The sequence below is a fragment of the Malaya genurostris genome, chromosome 1 (genome assembly GCF_030247185.1).
Source record: "Malaya genurostris strain Urasoe2022 chromosome 1, Malgen_1.1, whole genome shotgun sequence".
Lineage (NCBI taxonomy): Eukaryota > Metazoa > Arthropoda > Insecta > Diptera > Culicidae > Malaya > Malaya genurostris.
In genome coordinates this window covers 1,517,275-1,536,832 of record NC_080570.1, presented here as the reverse complement: position 1 = coordinate 1,536,832, position 19,558 = coordinate 1,517,275, and the positions used below count along the sequence as shown (strand labels likewise).

Here is a 19,558-nt window from a genome sequence, read left to right as displayed (position 1 = left end):
TTCACGTATGATATATACGCTAGGACATAACGGGCTAACTGGACAATTTACCGAACTTCTGTTTGAAATTTTGGTAATTTGATTGATTTAATTGTATGATTTCGGTAAAGTTCAAGAGATATCAAGTGTTATTTATATACATTAAACTTTACGTCTGTTTAATGGTTCAAGTTGAACTGCTAGGCGGCAACGATAGTTCAACTCTAACTGCTAATGGACTGATGGGTCGAAGACGAAACGAGAAAAAATAGTTGTCATCGGAAGGCAGTTTAAGCGTTTAAGTTCATGCGGTTCTTAGGGATTCAAAGAATCGACATATTGCCCGTAAAAAACAGCTACTTTAGTAACCGAAATTTTCCCCAAATTGAGCACCGAGCACCGGTAAAACAAAACAAATTAAAATTCAACATAGCTTGTGTGTATCCTTAATTTATTCAATTACTTTAGTCTTTACTGAATATATAGGTAGTTCATTATTTACATTATATAGGTTTCCTTGAATTCATTCACAATTTATTACAGTATGACTATAGATTTTTATGTGCCTTTTAAATAATTTTTAAACTTTTTTTCACATTTTTTTCGAATCGATTTCCCATTGTTTCACAGTTCCATCCCCTTCACTGCTTGCTCGTGAAATTTATCGTTACTGTGATACTCAGTAGTAAGATGAATTCGTTTTGCTTTCGCATTTTTTTTTCTCGTATAAAAGTATAATAGTCCCAGATAAAAAGAAACAAATCGTTTAAAATTAGTTAACTTACGAAAGAAACAGAGAAGTGTTTGCAAGCTAGAAGAAAAAAAAAAGATGTGTTTCGTTTTGTGTTACGTCGTCGGCTGGCTACGTTCCCAGATAATCACCCCTATTCTGTATTTCGATCGAATCGGATTACTTCGGACGAATGTGAAAATTTGCATTCTGTAATACGATCGAGAGATGCTTTTGTATGGAAAACTCGAACTCGATCGAGATACAGAATGCAAAATTTTGCATTCGATCGAAATAATCCGATTCGAACGAAACTCAGAACCGGGGAGAATAATGTGCCTCCTGTGCGAGGGGGGGGCACAACAAAACCAAACAAGGAAGCTAGGCAAGGCTCATACATAGTTCATTTTGCTACCATTATTAGGTTTTATTCTGTTCTGTTCTCCTTTCATTATTTATAAATATTTCTGTTATCAACAAACAACTCTCTGAAACTTAAGGCAATTACAGCGTTAGGAGGAAAATGATCAAAAGTCCGTTCCAAAAGCGTGGATCAAGCTAATCTGTTTTTTAATCGATTATACTTCAATATTTTGTCTGTAAAAATGTGTGTTAGGTTTTTATTATTTTTTTTTTACTGTCACCATTAGAGTGTGAAGCACGCTTTTCTTGCACAGAAAAACTTCTCGCTGTATGGTGATTTTGGTTGTATGTATTATAGCTTTTTCCACTAGATTTGTATAATTTTGTCCCGTTCTGTTTATTTTTTCGGTTAAAATATAGGTTTGGCTGTGTTTTCTGTATGTGTATGCGTTTGTCTGTGTGTGTGCACAAAAAACGTTATTTTCATAAACTTGTAATATGTGTTTGTTATCCACGATAGAATGTACGATTAAAAATGAAGAAACTTTCTAAGGAAACAGAAAAACGTTATTCAAACAAAGAGCAGTATTAGGCTAAAACGAAGCGACATCAAAATCTACTTGTTTTACGTTCTTCTTCTTCTCAATCACACTATTTTCACTGAATTTTTTTTTCTTTAAGGTCGGCATATGTCGGTAAATTTTCAACGAGAGAACTGTAGTGTGGCAGTAAATATGAAGGATTGAATGAGGGTGCTTGTGTGTGTGTGTGATTTCGCTAACTACAACTCTTAATGTCATTTCGTTATCTCGTAAAAAAACGAGCTAATCGATTACAATCAACAACAGTTAACCACCAGGTGCCCTCACTCGATAATCACTCGAAATGGATGGTCAAATAAATATCAATTGTTTCTACACAGTAAAAAGAACTGATCAATTTCGCGTCATTAAAAATATAGGACCGAAAAAAGATGCGATATGCCGACATTTACATAAGAATGTGAATACGAAAGCAACACAATGTTAGCGCGATTTTTAATTTACAGATTTCATTTCTATCCCATCTGTGAAAGGATTTGCATTGTCACAACTCCGTTTACGAAGGTTTCTCACTGGACGATATCGACGATGATGTTGTTGTTGGTGCGGATGGGCAGTCAGCATTTTTCGAACTACTACTGCTGTGTCCTTTCTGATGATGCTGCTGTTGCTGCTGCTGCTGTACCTTTGCCATTCCTGAAGACTGACCAGCACCAGACCGATTGAATGAAAACCGTTGATCGTTTGTAATGCGTACCACTTTGTTACCGGTAGATCCACTGCGAGGACGACCCCCGGAATGTTTGCTGGCACCATCACCAATCGAACCGGTACGGTTACGGGAACCCGACGGACCGGGACGATTCGTACCGTCTACCATTCGGTTGCCAGCGGAATCACATCTGAATGCGAAATAGAAATAAAACATTAAAACATCGCGCAACATCGTTTCAATTATTCAATTATTCAAAATTACCTTTTACGATAATATTGATTCTGATAGCCGCCTCCCGAATATCCCGGGCCTGATCCGGACGGTCCGGCTCCACTCCCACTGGCCGCGTGATGTGCTCGTTTGACGTTACTTGGTCCGGCAACGACGGTGACACCTTCGCTTTCCGATACACTGCGCGGTCTTCGTTTCGAAGGCGACGATTTCAGATTGCCCACTCCCTCCAACATTTCGTTTATCTGCGGTTCCAGCACACGGAAATCTTCGATCGATTTAAACTTGTTCAGATATTCTCTCAGCTTCGGATCGACGCTCAGTTTGGTTGCGTTCTTGTAGTACTTGAGAAAAGCCCAGAACTTTTCCAAACCGTAGAGTTGGCCTGTGAGAAAATGAACCCCCTTATTATTGGAAGCGTTCCTTCCATGATACGTTCCGATAAAGCTTACCATTTTCGTAGTCTCTAACCGTTTCCTGCTGAAAGTCTTCGTAAAGTTGCGGTCGGAATTTCTTCTCCAAGCCGTAGGAATAAAACCGGAACAAACACTCCAAACCATACCGGAAGCCCTCCGATGCATCCTCTAGAGCAACCTGACGAAACTCAGCGTACATGGTTTTGTTGAAGTTTTCGCGTAGGAAAAACGACCAGAACCGGAAGAGAGTGTTCATCTCCTGTGACTGTCCGGGACCCATTCGTTTGCGTTCTTTCAAACACCGGCTGTGATATTTATGGTAGACCTGCTGCGTGAAGCCATTTTCTTTTAGCAACGAATGTGACGGATGTTGAAATGTTGGCAAACTTTGTGGCAACGAACCGTAACTTGACGCGGTGGGAGATGTTCCAGTTGAGCTTCCCATGCTGGTGGTACGGGGTCGATGCTCCACAGCGTCCATTACCCACCCGACGTGGCTTTCGACTGGCGGGTTGTTCAAATGTCTCGTCTTACGCTTTCGCGGTGTAATCGGATCCACGAATTCATCCTTGTTGACGGCAAAGAAACGGGCCTTGTGTCGATGGATGGCACTGGTTGTGCTAGCATTGAGAAGATCTTCCGATTCGACAAATGTCGGTGGTGGTGGCGGCGGTACTTCTTGAGTCACCTTCGGTGGCTTGGGGATGATTTTGTCAAACTCAGCCTGTGAGATCAGGTTGATGGTTCTGTAGTTGCTTCCACCCCGTCGGCAGTTGATTGTCAATAGGTCCTCTTCGTAGTTGTGCAGTCCATCGTTGATGATCTGTTCAAGGTCCTGGGTGATTTTGGTGCGTGTTGTGAAGTCACCCGTTCGATCGTAACCCTCGTGTTTCGGTGCTCGATTACCGACCTGTAAAAGCCAATGAAACAAATAAATTTTCTACCCACTTAGGTGGACGGTTTCCGTATCTCCTTAGATATCTTACCTGTGTCACAATAAGTAACTTATTAATTTCGTGATCCGACAATTCGTAATCGGATTCATCCTCGTCTTCGGACCAGTTGTCCGTAAAATGATTCACACGACCAACCCCACGCGGGATGTCTAGTTCTTCGTCGAATTGGAAATCTAACTCCTCCCGTTCTTCGTTTTGGTGGGATGGTCGTGCCGCAGCCGCAGCTGCTGTTGTGGCCGAATCCTGCGGAAGAGCACCCACCTTGCGGGAAATTTGCTGTTTGTCAGATTTTTTCGCAAATTCCTGCTTATTGGTGTTACCCTCTGTCGATTGTTGTTGCTGCTGCTGCTGTTGTTGTTGTTGTTGCTGCTGTTTGTTGTGGTAGGGCTGAGCTGAGCGTGAACGACGCTTTACTTCCTTCCACAGTTCGGCTTCTTCGGTGACAACGGGTGCTTCCACGCTGGGAAGCTTGTTAGTGTCACTGTCTTCAGAGTTAGATTTCCCTTGCGCGTTTTTTGGAACCATCGATTCCTGGATAATGTTCTCTTTCTCCTCCGATGGTTCATTGTTCGGAATTGGTTTCGCTGTGGCCGGCTGACCCGGAACTACACTACCGGCAGATTGCTTACGAAGGGATGCCGTCGGGATAAATTCCGGTACGTTGGGATTCAAATTCTCCGGTTCCGATGTTGTTGTCACTGCTTTTGACACATCATCCGTCAAGGGAACCGGATCGGTCACTGTTGGAATCGCGTTGACGGTCGATTGTTGTGCAACTTGCGTACGGAAGCTTCGAGGTAATGGCGGAGGTGGAATACTTGACAGAATCTTAGATGCAACCGGACCCACAGTTGTTCGGTTGTTCTGGGATGCGGGAAGGACATTACCAGGTGCAGGTATATTCGGTATGTACTGAATGTTTCCGATGTCCGCCGGGTCTATTGGCCACTTGGTCGGATCAATTTTCGTTCGCACTTTGTAATCATCTAGAAGATCCAGCTCCTCCGATTCCTGTATTGCCTCGATGATGATGTTCAAGTCAAGTGTTAGCGCCTGTACTCGATGGAACGAAGCAATCAGTGTTACCGGAAGGTAACCTTCCGGGTCCATTTTGCGTCGAAGGTAAAAGTCTCGTTTGAGATTTTCTTCACTGAAGTAGTACTCTCTGCAAAACGAAAACGAATATAATAAAACTCAACGCTAAAACTATTCCGAGAACAAAATCACTTACATCTGCTTCTTGATGCACTCCTTGATACTCGGCTGATCCATACCGATAAGCGGGGCGCCATTATAGTAAAAGGTGCTTAGGTACGGCATCATAAATGCCGCGTGATCCTTCCCAACAACTCGCCCTATCCCGTTGAATTCTTTCGTAAAATCCACACCGTTTGCGAGACTGTCTCTATCACTAATTCTAACACCACCAGCCATCAGACCTCCCCTCGTCGAAGATCCTCGCCGGATGATTCCTCCCCGTGGAATTCGTCCGCCACGACCACCTCGATAGGATGGTGGTGGTCCTCCTCCCCGTCCCGTACGGAAACGATTGGATCGTGGTGCTGCTAAAGGTCGTTCCTGGTTGTAACTGCTGTCATCATAATCATCGAATCGTTGCCGTCTGGGAGTTCGCTCACGACGAACGCGTTGTTTCGGTAGATCGATTGGCAACGGTACCCACTTTGGTCGGGGTCCTTTGCCGCGACTGTTTACACCATTCGTCGGATCACCGGAATCGGCGCTCTTTGGGCGATTGGTATCTTCCTCCGAGGACGATTGTTTGGCAGGAACTGGTTGCACGATTGCTGTCGTGTGTGTTGAAGCTGCTTCTTCCGCTGTTACGTCAGTCGGTACAGAAGAGCCCAGCTTAACTGCTTGAGGTACATCTGCTTGGGGCGTTTGTTTGGCAGTCGCTTCACTGGGCTTAGCCACAACAGACTTTTCCGGCTCTGCAGCGGTTGATGATACTGCTGTTTCCGTCGGCAATCCTGTAGAATCAGCTGCCTGTACGACAACATGCTTTTTTAATTCGCTGGGCTTTGGTCGGCCGTCCAGCGTCGGCCAGTCTGAACTACTGGATAGATTATTGGGCTGAAAATGAGAACAGCGACGATATGAGGATCAGCGATGGAAAGTATTCCGTGATTATGTTTTTTTTACCTTTTGACTAGGTCGCTTTTTTTCTTTCACTTGCAATGGAACTGCTTTCGAAGCTTCGACTGTCGTTTTCGGGAGAGCACTGGTTTTAGCGGCTGTGGTTAAGAAAAAAAAACAGTATAATAAATAGGAAAATCGACTTTCTTGAACCATTCGAAACTAACGTCGTTGCGTTTGCTGGGTGGTCTTCGTTTGTTGCTGCTTGGGTTGCAGCACTCGCTTTTCCGACGACGTAGACTGCGATGATGGTTTTTGAGCGATTATCTCCGATGGAAGTGCACCGGATGATGCTGTGACTACGGCTGCCGTTGTGCTAGACGGTTCCATCGATGATTTCGACGATCGAGCGTCACCCAACGGGATGGGCATTGGTTCGACGACGGGAGTTACCTGGAAAAGAAACGCAAATGAAGCGTCGAGTAAAATTTGCTGGTGTTATTGTTCCACTCAATACTCACTATATGAAATTAAATATAGAAAAATGAAAGGCGGATTGTCATAAACAAAACTACCAGCACTCAAACTTCCATACAAAAAATCACAGAATTGCGGAAGTAAACGTTCGAACGTTGTTTGTTGCGATTGTTCGCAATATCTATTCGATCAAAATATAACGACATTAATTCTTCGTTAAACAAGCGTGAGGAAACTACAACAGTGTGTGTTTATTTCTCTAATTAAAACGGAAGTGAGTTGTTGCTGGTAACAATGAATTCAATTGATTTTTTTCTTGACTGTAGAATTATCTTGCAGATGACGACAAAGTTCGCCACGTAGACGACGAACACTTCACATATTACGATCCTTAAACACGCTCCCGACCTTGAGGCGCTAGTCTCAATAATTTCTTGGCAAAACCACTAACTTGTGTATGGGTCGCTGATACTCCGTTTGGCCTTTGCTGAGAGTGACATTGCGAACGATGCCATTTTGATCGGGATGGACTGCTATAACTCTGGCGAGCTCCCAAAACGCTGGAGGAGTGTTGTCATTTTTAACTATAACCAAATCACCAATCTTCAAGTTTGTTTGCACACCTCTCCATTTACTTCTTGGTTGAAGTGTCGCTAGAAACTCGCTTTTCCATCGATCCCAAAATTCTTCGACATATCGACAAAGTCTTTGATAGCGATCAAGAAGGTTTTCTGTTATATTCAATACGGAAGGTTCAGGTACTAGATTCAGGGGCTGACCAATCAGTGCTTCGTAAGCATCAACTTCGAAGTTTTAGAGAGCGCAAAGCGGACGTGAACTGAGGCATGCTTCGATTTGAGCCAGAACAGTTGATAAAGCTTCGTATGTGAGTATCTCATTTCCTAGGACAACTCGAAGATGTTTCTTCATACTTTTAACAGCTGCTTCCCACAGCCCTCCAATGTGAAGTGCATTGGGTGTGATAAATGTCCATTTGATTCCTAAGTTGTTGAGATACTGGCTAACAGTAGTGCACCAACAAAATTAGTGCCGTTGTCAGAATAAATTTGACATGGCACACCACGACGACCACAAAAACGCTTCAAGGCACAAACAAATGCATTTGTTGACTGCTCCGTAACTGCCTCTAAATGGATTGCTTTGGAAGCTAAACATATGAGTACTGCAATATAACCTTTAATAGTTTTAAACGACCTCAAGGAGCTGGCACGAAGAGTAAGTGGCCCGGCGTAGTCAATTCCAACGTGTTGAAATGCTCTTCCTTTACACGTTCGGACTGAAGGCAAGCTGCCCATGAGTTGTTTAGCTGTTCTAGCTTTCCACCGAATGCAATTAATGCAATTATTGACTACAGTAGTAACTGCCGCGTGACAGCTCAAGATCCAAAATCGTTGATTAAGGGATGCGATTACCAATGTAGGGCCTGCATGAAGATTTTGCACATGTAAATACGAAATCAACAAATGTGTATATCGTTGGGACTTGGGTAAAATTATTGGATGACGCCTATCGTAAGACAATTGCGAATTCTGTAACCGTCCCAGAACTCGGGCTATGCCGTTGCCATCTAAGAACGGGTTAATTGATTTTAGTTGCTTTTCTAAGGGTTCCAATCTCTTATGTATACGATCAAGGTCACCACTGAATTGGTCATGTTGTGCACAACGTATTAACTGGGTGTCCGCTTCCTGAATTTCTACCAAGTTCAGATTTCCATTTGACGTGCTTCGCTGACGCATTATTCTTGAATCGATTTATCCAAGCCAGGACTCGCTTCATGAACAGCAAAGATGAAAACCGATTCAGGAGATATTTTTCTACGTTGATGTTCTACACCTTTAGGGTGTCTTGTTTACATACATTCCCGTTGAACGCTGTAATAACGGATTCTTGATTCCATATCACATTTTTGTTGTACAAAACTGTTGGGCCGGTCCACCACAACACATGATCAATTAGATCTGCGGGAAGTAGGTCACGCGAAGCACAATCCGCCGTATTATCTGCAGATGGTATGTGATTCCACGAGCTACGAGGTAACAGATCCAATATCATTGATGTTCGGTTGGCGATGTATGTTTTTCCATTTCCTAGGATGGGATGACAACCACTCGAGTACAATCATAGAATCAGTCCAGCCATAAACACGAATCTCCAGATGATCGAAAGCCTCAATAATTCGTTTTAAGAACTCAGTTAATAAAACTGCAGCATTTAGTTCTAATCTCGGCAATGATACTTGCCGAATTGGGGCAACCTTAGATTTACTTACTATTAATGATACGTGTACTATTCCGTTGCTACCAATCGATCTAGCATAAACAACTGCTGCGTACGCAACCTCCGACGCATCAGCGAAACCGTGTAGCTCAACTCGACCATCATGGTTTGCTATCGTGGGATATGTATGCCTTCTATCAAGTGGAGGGTAGATTTAACTCTATTCCATTCGTCATCAATGGCTACTGGTAGAGAATCGTTCCATGACAAGTCAGTTAGCCATAGTGATTGGAATAATATTTTAATACGAACGATGACGGGTGAGGATCGAATAATCGAGCTGAGTCCGATAACAACTTGGTATTGGTATTTTGGTTATGGATGTTTAGTTTCAAACGGTAACTAAATGAATCGTCCAATGGAGACCAATGAATGCCCAGTGCTTTAACATATTCTGTTTCTGGTGACAATTTAAGAGGTACGGACTGTGATTTGAATGATTTCATTTTGTAACCTAATCGCCTCCTCGAGTGTATTAGCTCCTGACAAAAGGACATAAACATAGAAGTTTTTCCTAATTCTCTCTGATGCTATAGGCGATTCATTCTGACTGTATTTAGCTGCTTGTCGTAGTGATTCCAAGGTACGATAATGCTCGATTGGTTGAGTTGGATCGAATCTCCAAACGATTCACTGGAAATCAGTATCGTTTTTATGTATGTTCACCTGGCGATACATTTTTTCTGCATCTGCTGTGAATGCGACGGCATAACTCCGAAACCGAGTGAGTACAACAAAAAGTTCTTCGTTCACGTTAGGTCCGACCAGCAGCTTCTCATTTAGGGAAACACCCGTTGAGGTCTTACATGAGCCGTCGAAAACAACGCGTAGTTTAGATGTGGAACTATCCTCCTTTAAAGCGGCATGATCGGGGAGATAGTATCGTTTGTCTGGTGCGATATTGATTTCATCTGTCGGTACACGTTCCATATGACCAAGCCTTAGGTATTCGGTCATAAATCCACTATAAAGGTTTTTGAAGTTTGGATCCGAACTAAACCTTCTATCCATCGTCTTCAGGCGTTGAATTGCCGCTGGCAATGACTCTCCAAGCGTTAATGAAGAATCATTCATTGGTAAGCGAACTGTGAACCTTCCTACATCGTTACGTTGATGTGTTGATTGAAATATTTCGACAGCCTTTTTTTCTTCCACAGTGAGCGGCTTAGGTTTTACGATTTCTTCGATCTCCCAAAACTGACGCAAAGTGCGGTCAACATCGATGTCGGTGTAGAGATTCATGATAGCAGTACTGCATTGAATAGTGAACGAATTACCGATTTGACCGGCAACCCACCAACCGAACAGTGAGTTTAGCGCTACTGGCATTCCGAAATCATTTTTAACCTTTTCTTCGTCTAAAATTGAAAGAAACATATCAACGCCAAGAATTAAATCGATCTTACTTGGTGTATCATATCCAGGATCAGCTAACGGCAATGATTCCAAGCACTTCAAACTGGTAGTATCGATTTTCTGCTGTGGTAAATTACGAGTGAGTTTGTTCAATACGTAAGCTCTTGTGTTGACAATAGGATTGAAGTTGAAACGCGAAGAGATTTCTAAGTCCACTACACCTCTTGTGGTTTCCGATGAACAGTTAGTAACGCCAGTGATTAAAATGTTGCCATTGGCTGCACGCTATATAAAATTGAACAAAGCACGCTGTGTGCTAGGGTGCGTTTTCTTCTTCTTCCGTACCAGCACATATCGATGCGTACGGATTTTGCATCATTTTGTATGACAGTTTGAATGTTTTGATACTCATTGCGCTATAATTTCGTAACCGGAAGTCGAATCTGGATGACATTGCACAGTACCTTTAAGACACTGAGAGCTTCAATTTCAATCATGATTTGAGAAAATCGGTTTAACTTTTGCTGAGAAATAGAAGTGAGTTCCGTTTTTGGAGCTTGACCCGCTTAACCGGCGTGTTCGGAAGCGGAAACCGGGCACGAGTAGTCCCAAAGTAAATTTGTATATCCACCAACTAACAAGGTCTGACCGCCATTGCTACTCATGGAATTGAAAATTTCTGATTATCGCACTGTAATAACGGAAGCGAAAGTCGGATCTGGATCAACTTATTGGATACTTTTTAAAGATTAAAAAGTTATATACCTTTCATTTGCATCGTAATTTATAAAAATCGGTTGAAAAATTTCCGTGAAAATTGAGTTTTCTCAAAGATTTGCACATATTACCTTGTAATTTCGGAACTGGAAGTTGATCTTATGGGATCATACACACATACATACATACATACATACATACATACATACATACATACGTACACATACACACACAGACATTTGCTCAGTTCGTCGAGCTGAGTCGAATGGTATATGACATTCGGCCCTTCGGGCTTCGGATGAAAAGTCGGTTTTCAAAGTGATTGTATTGCCTATATATATGAGAAAGGCAAAAAGTAACGCTAGTCTCGATATTCTTACAATAATGGATTCGAAACAACTTCGTGTGTTGATTTATCATTGCTTTATGACGAAAAAAAATGCAGTTAGGAAACGTCAGAAACATAACCAAATTGACGTGAATACCAATAGTGTTCTCTTATTTAATGCAGCTGCACTGAACAATGAAAAATCTGACACCACAGAAGTCACCAACACACATTCAAACCAGAGCATTTTTCTCAAACGCAAAGCTCAATTGATTATTTTCACTTCCAATTTGCATATTTCAGCAGTTGAATAATTCTTATAGCTCTTTTGTGTATATTTATAGCCCTTAGAAAAGCTAATTTGTGAAATTTTCTCCATTGTTCTGAAAAATTTTGTCTCCGAAGGCTAGGCCAAGATTACGCGCAGCAGTTGGCAGTGGCACTACCAACGAAAGAGCAGCTTGGTGCAGCTACTCTTGAAGATGGCTGGAGAGACATCCGTTCTGCCATAGGTAGCACTGCATCAGCAATGCTAGGTACGGCGGCTCCGAACGTGAGGAACGACTGGTTCGACGACGAATGTGAACAGTTAGTGGCCGAGAAGAATGCAGCTTGGGCGAGCAAGCTGCAACACCGGACGAGAGCAAACGAGGAGCGATACAGACAGGCGCGGAACAGACTAAACTCGGTATCCCGTAGAAAAAAGCGCCAACAGGAAGACCGAGATCGCGAAGCGTTGGAACACCTGTTCCGTGCTAATGACACAAGGAAGTTCTACGAGAAGGTGAACCGTTCGCGCAGAGGCCATGTGCCACAGGCCGATATGTGCAAGGACACCAACAGGGAACTTCTCACGAACGACTGTGAGGTGATCGAGAGGTGGCGGCAGTATTTCGATGAGCACCTCAATGGCGATGAATACGAAAGTAGCGGCGCGGTAACGAACTTGGGAACGCGTGCGGAGGACGATAGACTGCCGGTCCCAGACCTCCAAGAAGTGGAGGAGGTGGTAAGCCGGTTGATTAATAATAAGGCTGCTGGCGTTGACCAACTACCAAGCGAGCTACTAAAACACGGTGGTAATGTACTAGTGAAAGTACTGCACTGGGTCGTTACCAAGATCTGGGAGGACGAGATTTTACCGGAGGAATGGATGGAAGGAATCGTGTGTCCCATCTACAAAAAGGGCGATAAGCTGGATTGCTGCAATTACCGCGCGATAACTCTGCAGAACGCCGCCTACAAGGTACTCTCCCAAATCTTATGCCGTCGACTTTCACCGATTGCAAACGAATTCGTGGGACAATATCAGGCAGGATTTATGGGCGAACGCGCTACCACGGACCAAGTGTTCGCCATCCGCCAGGTGTTGCAAAAGTGCCGCGAATACAATGTGCCCACACATTACTTATTCATCGATTTCAAATCAGCCTACGACACAATCGATCGAGAACAGCTATGGAAAATCATGCACGACTACGGATTCCCGGACAAACTGATACGATTGGTCAAGGGTACGATGGATCGAGTGATGTGCGTTGTTCGAGCATCGGGGATAAACTCGAGTCCCTTCGAAACTCGCAGAGGGCTACGGCAAGGTGATGGCCTTTCGTGTCTGCTATTCAACATTGCTTTGGATGGTGTGATAAGAAGAGCGAGGATAGACACGAGTGGCACGATTTTCAGAAAGTCCGTCCAGCTACTTGGTTTCGCTGATGATATTGATATTAAAGCACGCAACTTTGAGAAGATGGAAGATACGTACATCGGACTAAAAGCTGAGGCTAAGCGGATCGGACTAGACATCAATGTGTCAAAGACAAAGTACATGAAAGGCAGGGGCTCGAGAGAAGATAACGTCAGCCACCCATTACGAGTTCTGATTGGTGGTAATTAAATCGAAATGGTCGACGAGTTCGTGTACTTGGGCTCACTGGTGACTGCCGATAATGACACCAGCAGAGAAATTCAGAGACGCATATTGTCAGGAAATCGTGCTTACTTTGGACTGCGCAGGACGCTTCGATCGAGCAAAATTCGCCGTCGTACGAAGTTAACTATCTACAAAACGCTGATTAGACCGGTTATCCTTTACGGGCACGAGTCCTGGACAATGCTTGCGGAGGATCAACGCGCACTAGGTGTTTTTGAACGGAAGGTGTTGTGAACCATCTTCGGCGGTGTTCGGATGGAAGATGGTACGTGGAGAAGGCGAATGAACCATGAACTGCACCAGTTGCTGGGAGGACCAACCCTCGTCCAAACGGGCAAGGTCGGGCGGTTACGGTGGGCCGGGCATGTTGTTAAAATGTCGGAGAACAACCCGGTTAAAATGATCCTCGATAATGATCCGACCGGTATAAGAAGAAGAGGCGCGCAGCGGGCAAGATGGATCGATCAAATTGAGGACGACCTGCGGACCCTTCGCAGCTACCGAGGCTGGCGGCGAACAGCCATGAACTGAATTGATTGGAGACGCCTCCTGTATACAGCAGAGACCCGCGTGGTCTACGACTGAAGTAGTAAGTAGTAGTAAGAAAGCTAGGGTTTGCAGTTTCCACACTTTTCATAAGAATCATCGAAATGATAAGTTCTCTTCTATCGAGATGATAGAATAGCGTGTAATCCAAGCGACAGATGTAAAGGCATCCAATTTGCAACGAAAGATACGAGTAACGTCTATTGCAAGACCACCACCATTGTCACATGAAAAAATTTATTTATTTATTGTAAAATCAACAGACACGATGTGGTCCTAATGATTAATTCTAATACTATGTAAGAATTTGGTCCTTGTTTTATGCCGTGAAAGATTGAAGTCGAACTCAGATGACACTCGATTGAATGACCGTTGTAAGCCGATAATGTCCTCAATTTACAATCTTGAAAGTGGAAATAAATGTTTTTTTTACGTCCTTATAGTAGAGTATGAATGATGATTGGTGAGTTATTATGCAACTAAGTAAAAATAACGAATGTCTGAGAAAGTACCAGGCATTCTATAACGCAATCTTAAAAAGAGCTACATTTAACATGTAACTAAACTACTATGTGTAAAAATTTTAGACATAAAACATATGGTCGAAAAACTGCGAAAAGATCAGATTTGATTAATACACTAAGCTTACAATATTTTAGGGCCATCTCTAATTTCGCACCACAAAAAAGTCCCTATGCAAAATTTAACCTAAACCGAAAAGGGCATTAAAATTTTGCAAATTTTCGATCTAGAAAAATCACCATAGGGTTACATAAAATTTCCGAAATCATAAAATTTTTTATCAATACCAAGAGTCTTGGTGTTATGACACCCCAATAACCCCCCTAACAGAGTGCATACGTCTCCAGCTACATCTCAGTGATTTTATGATATTTACGGCATGTCAAGAAATGTTAATACAACGTAACTTTCTTCAATTGCAGGATTTTTCTCCAAAAAATTGCTGCCGGGTGAGGAATGCATCCGAAACGACAACCCTAGGCAAAACCATTCTACAACATTATGATGTTTTTGAATCATTTAAAAAGGAAACGGCGGCGATCATACGAACTTAACCAAGGAAAATGCATGGCGGCTAGACATAACACTGTTAGTCGTGAAGTAAAAATAGTGTTGTGGCTGCTAATAGGACTCCAGTCTCGGGAATAGAAACAAAGTATAATACATACAGTATAGTAAACAATAACACTATCTCGAGATGAAAATTTAATAGATTTCATTTGCTTCAATTTTGACACTTTTCGGAAATTTGTATAAAATCAAAACTTCCACAGAAAAATCAGTAGAGAACAAGGAACACAAGGAATTCTTAGTAGTACGAAAGTGCCGCTATTCGAATCGACTGCCGTTATTAGCTACTAGCTCTCAGGCAAGGGGTTAGTTTGAAGGAGTATTATCAAATAAGGACTATTATTTCCAGCAATGAACAGCATAACAAGAAATTCAACTAATAGAAAATAATATGAATTATGAAACATGTAAACGATTCACCTTTGTTCTTCAATAACTTGAACTAATTCGCAAAAGTCCTAGTAAAATAAGGTTTACCTTTTAGTTCATTTAATAAATCATGTCAGTAAAAAATTTACAGAACAAACAACAAAATAAAGCACATGTTATGGTCGATAAATGCCTAGTTGCTACTGCAGACTGGTTTTCACTACTGATAAACTAAACCGAAACCACATCATTGCAAAATCCCGTTGGAAACAAGGTAATCATTTGAAATGATATTGATAAATATCTGCAAGTGTTTGTTCAACTGTGCCAACGAATCAGAAAAATAATACTTTGGAGCTCCTCCGACACTCTGACGTTATTGAATAACGTTAGTACGTTGAGTAGAGATAAAAACTGTCACCAGATTGCAGAGACGAATGAAAAACTTCTGACTTATTTCTATCTTTTTGGTTTTTGTTGTTGTAGAAATCGTTATGTTAGTTAATAGCTAAAAAATTGAACAAATCTTTGATGGTTCTACAAGAATAGATTTTGAACGTCGAAACCTGTCCGGGAGATTACTGGAGCAGAATCCAAACCACGTGGTTTAGTGTGCTATTTTCTGCAACGTTTCATTGCTTTGCTTCCATATCATCAGTTTGCTTCGCACTCGCTCCTACTTTTTTTCCAAAAGCCCGCTACATTCGTCACTGTCACACATGCACTCACCAGCCATCCAGTCAGCCATCCAATAAACCGGCCTTATGTGTTTACACTTCCAAAACGTAAAGCAACAACAAAGTTAAAAACGAAGAGAGAAAATGAAATTCACGAACCGAAACACACACGCAGCAAGAGCTCAATTGAAGAACAACACAAATACAATCGGAATTATTTTGTACTTAGGAAAAATTCAACAACACAAATCTTACCTTCCACGCATTGACTTTTGGCAGCGGTGCTTCGACGAACTTTTTCGGTGCTTCCTTATCCGAACCATCCTCACTGCTGACCTTGTTAGAAGCACTCGTGTCGCCCTGATAGTCCTTCTCGGGAAGTTTTTCCTCTTTATCGACGTCACCCCGACCGCGGGCACGTTTGCGTTCACCGGACTTTCGTTTGCCTTCTTTCTTCGGTGGTCCTCCGCTATTACCTTCGACAGTATCCTTTACCGGGGCGCCAGTTTTACCCGATCTACGAGATGGTTTAGACAAGAGTGCTTTGTCACCTTGTTGCTGTTGTTGGTCTCCAGGTTTAGAAGCAGCTGCGGCTGCGGCTGCCTTCTGCCTTGAACGACGATCACGTTTATTGTGAGAAATTACCGGCACAAAACTAGAATCGTCCTCCAGATCATCTCCGCCGGGTGATCCAGGTGTCGTTGCGGCATTACTCCCTATGCTGTCTTTACCGGAAACATCGGGAGCTTTGGAAGGACCACTTGCTCCACCGGACGCTATGCCAGCGGGGGGTTTCTCCCTTTGAATGTTCTCCTTGTTATTGTCATTTTGCTGCTGTTTCTGATTCTGCTCCTTGATATTCAGCAGGACATTAGCATAGGATGAACCTGAATTGGGAACTGAGTTATTGTTATTGGCCGGGCCACTTTCCTCCGATACGTGCGTTGCCATTCTATCGAACAGGACAGCCGTTTACAGTATCAACTCGATGATCGAGCTTTCTGCAATGCACCACGGCAAAGCCTTGTTGGCAAAAGGTATCGTGCTTACGATGGAGAAAATCTTTCGTTCGGTCCTTTGAGTACTGGTAATTTGAGTTTGTAGGCGTAGAATATGTTCTGGGGAGAAGATGAAATGAAAATGGTTCTTTGAAAACATGACATGCCATTCTCAAACACTTCTTAATGGCTAATAGACAATCTAATAAAGAAACTGTCTATAATTATAAGATGAACACGAGAAAAAGAACAGACACCATACTACAGCGATTTCTGTTTGAACAGTAATTGTTTTCTCTTTTATAAAACCATTGTTGATTATTTCTTCAAAAACAATGAAATAAAAAATTTCTGACTTGAATGCAAAACCCCAAATTTGAATTTGATAGAAACAGGCCTAAAAGATGTCAATTCAACTTACTAAATTTTACATTTTGTTAAAAATCAGTTCTTTAAACCCGAACGAGTTACATTTTGTTTATTTCGAGGAACACTTACCTGGTAGCCTTCCGGGAGAATAAAAACAAAACAAAAAGAAAATAGCAATAGGCTATTTCTCTTTCTTTCTCTTCTACACAGCCAGCTGTCAAAACTAGTGCGAGAAAACGGAAAATAAACGATGATAAAGATGTACGATTGTTGCGTGCTTGCTTGCGCTAATGCTGAGCGACTGCTTTATCGACCCTTTCGCTCCATGGTGGCCTGTTCTGTGGCTTGCGATCTCGCTCACTCTTTAGGCTTACTGCTCAGAAGAGGAGGAGGCACCTTGCAGCCGTTCCGGAATTGACCATTTCTAGGCTTTTTTTGTTATTAACAAATTACCGGCCGGATATGATAACAGGGAAAACCTCACTTCAAGTTACAAGAGTCGAGTGAGTTTATGTTCGTCCGTAGAACTAGGTTGTTTTTTTCTGTATCACTATCACTAGTATCCTGATGACATAATCCTACTCTCTGTTGGATGATTTCCAAACAGACTTATAATCACACGAAATGAGACATAAACCTTGGTTGTATGTCACAAGTCTTCAGAATGTTGCACAAAACAAATTTATCACTTGATTCACACTGTTCAGCAACAAAAGGACTGATTTTTACGAGTAATAGAAACTACACTTCTCCATAGGACAGGAATAGTCTCGAAATCCGTCTCCCTTTATGGATGTTTCTTCCGAAAGGAATTCTTGCTGCTTCTGCCTGTCTGCAGTCACACTACAATATGCTATTAGAGCAGTATCAAGGCAAATGCGAAGAACTAATGCAAAGAACAAGAAAACAGTTCACTGTTCTGCCAGACGATCCGATCAAATCGAACCTGAGCAAGGATGCAGAACTTAAATCGTTCCTGGCGTACACGCACTTGAGCGATTCTGGAGCACTTTATGACGCTGCAATTGCTGTACCACTCTCGAATCGAACGAGTAAAAGTTTTGCACTGCACGAGAACTAATTTTCACGAATAGAGCAAAATAAATATTTTGTTGCTCTAAAACCACGTTTTGTTGCCCAAGAGCCGAAATGTTAAAGACAGAACGTGGGTCAAATGCGCAGGGTATCAATTCTCTTCTCAAAAACGTTCGGGATGACAGTTGGTATGACAGAACTAACAGGGTTGCTAGAAATGAACATAAAAATTATTCAAAAACATTACACTGAGAAAAAAAATTATAATTCAAGCACCCTATATGCCAAAATTAGAATGACGTATGAGTGATCTAACGAGGATGATGATTGCCAGTTTATCTATCAAAATGGAAAGGAAAACAAATTTCCACTTGTGAAATTATTTATAGATTGTTAATTCTCGTGTGAGCAAAATCATTTTCTACTTCGGTTATTTTTGCAGCACCCAAGATTCTGTTTAAATCAATAAAAAAATTACGCTGCCGTTCTATTTTTTATATATATGAAACATAGATAAAACGCTGCTGGGGCTGCCAGTTTATTTTGCTATAATTTCTAGATTTATATTTTAAAACTGACATAAACTATGCATCTAGAACTAGAACACACCTGAACATGCCTAAATTCATGAACTGAATTCTCGATCTGGATTTCGAACCTGAATTTTATAACTCAATTCTGAGTTGGTCTAAGTGCCGAATTTAGTTCTTTAATTCAGTTCCAGTTCCTGAATCCTGGTCCAGAATTTAGGTTCTGGTGAGCATAGCATGACACTAAAGAAAAAAGAAAAGTTTTCTTTTCCATATGGTGTACTGTTTACCGTATCAGTCATAATTCATTTACAATTTATTTGGGAAGTGAATGTTGAGAGGAGAATTATTTCCAAGCATCACTTATATTTTTAACTTTTATTAAATCTTTTTCCCGGACTTACAATTAAACTACACTCAGGCAAAAAATATATGGAATTTCATAATGATTTCGTATGATTTTTAGCCACAAGAATATCGTAAGCGAATCATAAGATCGCCTTATGAAATCCCGAAAACAGGAATTCCAATAAAACGCCTTATGAAATTTATACGAAATTTTTAGGAACATTGTGCGAAAATTCTATGATAAACATAACTTCTCTCATATATTGTGAAGTTCATAAGTTGTTCGTATGAAAACTATAATAGTGATAGATAAGATGTATATTGCAGAGGTATATTTTTCATATTTATCTTATGAAATTTCGATTTTGGTGATTTTTGATGCATCATAAGATTTGCCTTATGATTTTCACTACTCAATTTGCCTGAGTGTAGAAATAAAACAACTTGTTCTAGAAT

At 41.7% G+C, this 19,558-nt stretch overlaps 1 protein-coding gene across 3 annotated transcripts; it reads right to left on the bottom strand.

The window, feature by feature from the left end:
* Positions 1-413: 413 nt before the first annotated feature.
* On the bottom strand, positions 414-18,350 carry LOC131429389 (la-related protein 1). 3 transcript variants are annotated; one of them, XM_058593475.1, is made up of 9 exons: positions 17,319-18,350; positions 16,078-16,968; positions 6,254-6,479; positions 6,093-6,184; positions 5,164-6,023; positions 3,963-5,097; positions 3,013-3,886; positions 2,591-2,945; positions 414-2,516 (listed from the first exon to the last, which is right to left on the bottom strand). In XM_058593475.1, exons 2-9 carry the CDS (start codon positions 16,771-16,773, stop codon positions 2,171-2,173), a joined length of 4,584 nt encoding a protein of 1,527 aa, XP_058449458.1. In that variant the 5' UTR covers positions 16,774-16,968; positions 17,319-18,350; the 3' UTR covers positions 414-2,170. The 3 variants fall into 3 exon arrangements, with proteins under 3 accessions (XP_058449458.1, XP_058449452.1, XP_058449465.1); XM_058593469.1 differs by having other exon boundaries at positions 16,078-16,940; XM_058593482.1 differs by lacking the exons at positions 16,078-16,968; positions 17,319-18,350 and adding an exon at positions 15,254-15,276.
* Positions 18,351-19,558: the final 1,208 nt, after the last annotated feature.